This window comes from Gymnoscopelus braueri (genome assembly GCF_963280865.1).
Source record: "Gymnoscopelus braueri genome assembly, chromosome: 4".
NCBI lineage: Eukaryota > Metazoa > Chordata > Actinopteri > Myctophiformes > Myctophidae > Gymnoscopelus > Gymnoscopelus braueri.
The window spans coordinates 34,545,153-34,552,299 of NC_137605.1; the positions used below are offsets into that span (position 1 = coordinate 34,545,153).

Below are 7,147 nucleotides of genomic sequence, written 5' to 3' on the forward strand. Positions count from 1 at the left end.
TAATGCAGATTCACAGAGCTACTGTATGTGTAGCTTATATTTACAGGAGAGGTCGCTACACTGTGTGTGTGTGTGTGTGTGTGTGTGTGTGTGTGTGTGTGTGTGTGTGTGTGTGTGTGTGTGTGTGTGTGTGTGTGCGTGTGTGTGCTCAAGCTGTTTGAGCAGGATCTCCTCCTTGGTCAGTAGGAATACACTGAGGACACTAGCTGAAGCACTCATCCAATATCATTTTGACTGTGCATGCACCTCATGGTAATCTAGCACCACAAAGGCATTAAAAACAAAGCTTCAGACCTCTCAAAACAAACTGGTCAGGGTACTACTAGGCCTCACATCTAGAACTCACCTAACCCCTGCTCATTATGCAAGGGTGGGATGGCTCAGGGTAAAGGACAGAGTAAAGCAACTTGCAATGGTCCTAGTCTTCGAGATACTCAAGAGAACAGGGATACCCATGTACCTGTCAAAGTACTTCAATAACATGAAAGACAACACCAGAGGGAGCTCCACTGATCTCGTTCAACCCAGATTCGGCACAAACATGGGGTTGAATTCATTCTACTGCTATGCCACCAAAAGGTGTGAATTACAGTATCCTCCTCATGTCTCTCCTATTAGAGACATAGCACTGTGGTTGGCTGTCAACTCTTTCAGAGTTATTATTGGCTCAGGTTAGGCCAGCTCAACCTGTTTAAAAAGATTTTCCTTCAGTGAAATCTTACTTTCAAATCAGTTGACTGGGAAGTTCCTTGATTTGTTTGTTGATCTCCTTTCCATTTAGAGGGTTAGAAAGAGAGACACACACAGAGGGACTATATTATCTGTACGTGTGTAGATAGTAAGAAGGTATACATTATATTAAGTTTGGAGAGGTTCTTAAATGTGACAAGTATTGTACATTACAGATTAGGTTCGTTTTTGAAGTGTCACCATCAACCAGGAAACAGGACATTTTCTGGGACCAGCAGAGGAATTCCATTCACATTGTGGTCAGTTTACATGCCCATTTTTGCATCAGGGCTTAAGGATATCATCTACATTTTTGAAGTTTTATTTGAAAAGAGATTGTGTGAACAATGCCTAAAAAGTTATAATATTTTAAAGGATCACAGTTTTAGATTTACATTTTAAAGAAAATAAATTTTAATTTGTTTTTCTTGTTAGTCAGAAATATGTTTAAATTGACAAATGGCAGCATGATATTGATATTGAAAATGTATAAGACTCAAATGATAAAATAACATTCAGTTAATTTACAACATAATGAGAGGCTGTAATTACAGCACCGATAGCATATTATTATGCCAAGTTTAAGTAAAGTTTTATTCACCAAACGTTATCAAACTGTAGAGGAAACCTATGGAATAAGACAGGAGAGAACATGGAGAAGACAAGGAGAGGAAGGGTGACAAACAGGTGTTCAGCTCTGTGTATGTTGCTGATGGCTCTGCTTCCACTTCCATTACACACCTCAGGTAAGACACAAATCTACACAAAAACCTACACAGGAAAGTCCTCCATTTGTAACTCTTGATAGTGTACAAATGTAACCCTTACGGATCCATTTGGTTACATGTGTACACTAGCAGAGTTAAATGAACACTGAGGACTTTACTGTGTTTTTAATGTTTTTAAATGTACTGTACTAGAAGTTCGGCCCGCTACGCGGGCCGAACGTCTAGTGCCCACGCAGCGCCCACTTGGCCCCCACTTGGCCCCCTTGGCCCCACTTGGCCCCCACTTCTAGTGCAAGGTGTTGCACATGAACTCTGCAGCCGCACTGAGGAGCTCCAACACAAACACTCTGACATTAAGCTTCACACAACAAACATCAGCACCACACACAACATTCACCAGACAGTTTTTTTGAAAGTGAAATATCCCTTTAACACAGTAGAACCGAAATTAGCAGAAATGACTACATTTCCCATGATGCCCTGTGATGGTGCAGCAATGCGTTGCTGCCGTTACATTGTGTCCCAAAAACCCACAAAATACACTAAAATGAAACTCTTTAACGCAGGGGTCTTCAACCTTTTCAGGCCAACCCCCTAACTGAGAGAGAGATGAAGCAGGGACCCCCACTATATATAAAATTGTGTTGCAGATTAAAGCTTTTCATAGATGTTGGATTCATATTAATGTGTATTTTCTGACATTTAACGACTTAAACCATCAATACTTAGTAAACTTTCACTCTGTACTTGGTCTGCTCTTTTTTCCCTCTTTGCCGAAAATAGCAGATCTACAAGCTCACAACGCCTCGCCCTGCGAGGCGTTGTGAGCTTGCAGATCGGCTATTTTCGGCTAAAGTTGTCCTTAGAATAGGGATGCTATAGGGTTCAAGTGGTTAATGTAAAGAACAATGATCCTATCACACAGAGATTTGGCGGACCCCCTGTAGCAACTCTGAGGACCCCCTAGGGGTCCCGGACCCCCTGTTGAAGACCCCTGCTTTAACGGGCTAATTAGGTAGCATTGATGACATTTACCAGACTAACGTTCATACAGGTTGTTGGTAGGATGTGTAACATAGCCGTTTCAGTCATGACAACAGCGTTAGCATTAGCCGCATGCTAACGCCACTCGTTCGTTAGCTTAGCTACACGCTAACGGCTCATTATAGGCAGTGCTTGGCAAATAGTCATGTAACCCAACTAACGGCAACACAGTAATGGACATAAACATTCACATACATGCTTTAGACACTATTAGCAGGCTGCATTAACAACCAGCAGCAACAGAATCCAAGTTGCAGGCCACGTTAGCAGCTAATGCTGTGTGTGTACGATGAGTGCGTCAGCCACGACAACCACGTTAGCGTTAGCTACATGCTACGGTAAAAGTGCGTTAGCGTTAGCTAACGGCTCATGTTAAGCACCCCTGGCCACTAATCATTCAAATACAACGAACGCTATCACAGTAGTGGACATAAACATTCGTTACATTAGTAGCAGGCTGCAGTGACCTAAAAGTCTTGACAATAGGAATGACAGGGCGATTTATTAGAGAAATGACAGTGATTGTGCTGTCCAGCTTACCTCGCCCAACTATCACGGAGCCCTGCCGTTACTGCGTCTGTGATGTCGGCAGGGAGCTGTGTGTCTGAGCGAGTATTGGATGCTGCTGCTATCTGGAAACTGCCCTCAGCATGACACGACCAATGAGAGGTAGCGCTTTCGTTGCTAAGATACGGTGTGTGGCACATAGCGTCTCTGCCCCATAGCCTGTAGACCCTTTTGGGGCTAGTTTGCATAGACCACGGCAGCGCTTGTTTCTTGCCCGTTTCACGGATGTGGCAACGAAGGTGCTCCCGCACGGTGAAAGATGATCCCTCGTAAATGGTCCTGAACGGCACAGAGACAGTGCGTCCACGCATACGCATGCGCAGTGTGCATTTTTGACAAACTTTTGACAAACTTACAAACAAATCACACTTCGCGCATGGGCAAACTTGCGGATTGTATTATAGGATGTGCATACATTGCTGTAAAAATATAATATACTGCAATTACACAAAACAAATTAAAGCAACCATCAAATTGGTTACTTAAATAAATCTATAAATGTGTTAAGAATAGAAAGTTATTACAAAAATTAGCTTTTACAAATTTTGTATACATTACATTACAGTCATTTAGCAGACGCTTTTATCCAAAGTGACTTACAGTAAGTGCATTCAACATAGGTTGGCAGGAAAACTACTAATCACCAGAAGTCTTAAGTGCATTCTCTTCTAAAACAAGCAACTAAGAGTATACCTAGCGCTACGGTAAAAGTGCAATACAATATATCAGCTACTTTCTGATAGATGAGACAAATAGGAAAATCAAATGAGCAAGAGCTAAAAACCAATAAGTGTATCAAATAAACAAGATCCAATAAAACAAGAGCTCGTACAAATAATTGACACCAAGTAGGCAAGGCCAAGGGTCAGGGTAGTGTTTCCTGAAGAAACGGGAAGAACAGGACAAACCAAGAATTTTAGGGTATTGTGTAGCATGGTCCTCACTTTCTACATGGTCCATTACCAAAAGAATGAAAACATACTTATAACCTGTCCTTGTAAAGTAAAGCTTGCACTCAAATTGTTGTTTTTTCCATCTACAAGTAAAATGAAGGTTAAATGACATCTCCTTTAATTACACCAATTGTGAGATTTATCCTCTTTTTAAACTATATTTTGGGTAAGAGAAAGGGAGCTACTGTAATTCCCCTGCTATCCATGATGAAAATGATCAAAGTACCCCTCTTATCTTTCCACTCAGACAATCCAGGAGAGAATTCAATATGAAATTGCAGCCATTTTAATATACTGTACTATGTGCACTGTTATTTCATGTATTGATGCTTCTCTCTCTCCTCTGCCCCCCACCCCCACACACTCTTACACTATATCCTCACTCTCTCAACAAACCACATCCTCCACTATTAACAATGTATAAATTACCCAGGCCAAAACACCACCAACACATCCACTAGAATCAACCCTTCTTCAACAGGGTACAGCACCCTCCCAGGTAACCTTACCGTGGCGGCAGGGGACCCTGCAAAGTTCCGCTGTGGAGTGTCCCCGGTCCCATCCAACCTCACGCTCACCCTCTATGGCGGCCATGGAAACCACAGCCTCACCTGCCCTGGAGGGGACATAGATGACATCCCCCAGGCTCTCCACGCTAGTTGTAAGGAGGTCAATGGGGAGCTGCTGGCCCTGTGGACCATCACTGGAACATCTTACTCTGACAACTCCACATGGGTTGTGTGTCAGCAGCCAGGTCACCCCGACGCACCTGCTGCCTTCCTACGTGTTTATGGTGAATACCTCTTCTGTGTCCTCGTTTTCCAATTGAAACGTATTGTAACGAAATTCTATAAGATGTCTTCTGTTGACCAGAAGCATGCTGGACATCTTGAGGAAGATCAAATGAGTCATTAAACAAAATGAATAGAATACTTCACAGTGAGATCCACAGAGTGTAAAGTGTACAAATGGATGATACACTTTTACATTTAATACTCCAGATTTTACAGTGTATTTAAGTATTATTAGTATTTAAGTACATGAATAATTCCTTCATAGATCCTCTCTCTTTAAGCACTCATCAGAAACTAGCAGTAAGCAGCCAGGCAGAGGGAGTGGATGGCCATCATCTCCACCTAAGCTCCTACTTTTATGTAAAGCAGAAGTTGAAACCATTCTACTTGAAAGACATTACTTACTGGCTAGAGTCAGTGAATGTGGAGGAATGATACCTACTATTTAGTGGAACAAAACAACAAGAAAAGCTGACACATGGGACGTATACACACACCACACATGTACATGGTCACTATCTCACTGTTCATCCCCCTCTCTCCTGCTTCCTTACCCATAACCCCCCACTCCTTTCCCTAGAGAGTGGACGTAACTACGCCACCCTCATTGGCTGTGTGATCGGAGGATTCTTTGGTATCTTGCTGGTCTTCTACTTGGCCTACCTGATGGTTCAGAGATCTGAGACGTTGCAAAGATTGTTCGGTAAGTTGCGCTTCAACATGAAGCAGTGCCATATGGGATAAAGTTAAAGTTGTACTGACTCCTCCAAAAGTCTTGTTAAAATGTGTTATTTTGAGTACAAAGAGAGATAATGCCAACAACCCTCTATGACACTGTTTTCCAAACAATGGGTCGGAACCCATTTGTGGGTCACAGAACCATTTTTATGGGTCACAAGTAAATATCCCTTTTTTTCGTTTCCTACAATTTTCTAATTATTCTAATTAGCAGATCTACAAGCTCACAATGTGTCACAATGCGACACGTTGTGAGCTTGTAGATCGTCTATTTTCACTAGTTTGGGTCTCAAGAAGAAATGCATTTTCTCTTTTGGGTCTCGAGCTAAAAAGATTGGGAACCACTGCAGTATGAGATGTCTTATGAAAGATGTCTTATGAAGTGTGTGTGTGTGTGTGTGTGTGTGTGTGTGTGTGTGTGTGTGTGTGTGTGTGTGTGTGTGTGTGTGTGTGTGTGTGTGTGTGTGTGTGTGTGTGTGTGTGTGTGCCTGCGTGTGTGTGTGTTGGGTAGAGATTGAACATATACTGATGTATAAACTGTTTGTGCCTGCAGCAGGAAGTGAATCTGAAGGGGATGATGATGAAGTTACAATCGTCTCAAAGGATTAGAGAAACAGGCTCAGCAGGATGTGATAGGATGAGTATAATGCTTATAGCCTACGGTATCATATGGACACTTATTGCACTTTGTATGTCGCTCTGCATAAGAGCGATTCAATCTCTGGATTAAAAACAAACAGCATGGCAGAGCAATGCAAATGTATCTCATTTATTGAATAATAGCTTGGATATGACAAACATCTGATGCTCAAAAATGTTCAATGTGTTACATTATGAAACGATCTCCTTCCTAATTTGTTTTTGACTCGATGTATAATCTGAACCAAGGCCTGTGGGTGGCATTTTAACATTTCTGCCTGAGGCTGAGACTACAGGAAACATCTGCCTCATGCCCTATGAAGCCTGATTTATACTCCATCGTACAATGTTGTCGCATGCATTAAAATAGCTTATCTACAGTACAAGCTCACAGCACGTTGCATCCGGGTTGTGTTGCCGTGAGCGTGTAGATCTGCTGTTTCTGGTGCACACCACTATAGTACGATGGATCATAAAATAGGAATGAGGGCCCACAGTATGAAGTGCAGAAACTGTGGGCAGGAAATGTTAATAAAGTGCGCTACTTCTTCAAGCTTGCTATCCTTGGCTGGAACATACTGACCTTGCACTGTGATCGAATGCTTAAAACTGTACACTGAAAAGGAACATACTGTTAAATTTGTTTTTTAATCCTATACCTACCTTCCCCACTTTGGTGATTTTATCTTTCATCTGAGTCTGGATCCGTCAGACTCAGATCCCTCTATAGGCCTAAACTCATTCAAAAACAGCATTGTCTGTAATTATGTTCTGAATTCCATGAAGAATTGATAGTTACCTAAATTGAAGATGTTCACGTGTGTAAGATAGTTAGACTGTAGTTTCAAATAGAAGGGATGTTTGGGCATAAAGTTTTTTGTTCAATTAATTCTGTTAATTGGAACTTACACAATATTCAATGTTGACAAACTACAGCTCAGGTAAGGCCACATTA

The 7,147-nt window shown here is 41.8% G+C and overlaps 1 protein-coding gene across 3 annotated transcripts in view; it reads left to right on the forward strand.

The window, feature by feature from the left end:
- Positions 1-747: 747 nt before the first annotated feature.
- The window catches only part of LOC308084827 (uncharacterized protein), a 6,585-nt gene continuing 185 nt past the window's right edge, over positions 748-7,147 (forward strand). Inside the window, exons 1-5 of one of the 3 annotated variants that reach the window (XM_080427752.1) lie at positions 748-989; positions 1,351-1,475; positions 4,503-4,814; positions 5,396-5,518; positions 6,107-7,147. The exon at positions 6,107-7,147 is cut by the window's right edge and continues 185 nt beyond it. In XM_080427752.1, coding sequence (XP_080283878.1) covers positions 1,382-1,475; positions 4,503-4,814; positions 5,396-5,518; positions 6,107-6,162 — 585 coding nt within the window. In that variant the 5' untranslated portion in view covers positions 748-989; positions 1,351-1,381 and the 3' untranslated portion in view covers positions 6,163-7,147. Of the gene's footprint in view, positions 990-1,350; positions 1,476-4,454; positions 4,815-5,395; positions 5,519-6,106 lie in introns of all 3 variants that reach the window. The other 2 variants (XM_080427751.1, XM_080427750.1) reach the window with 2 other exon arrangements.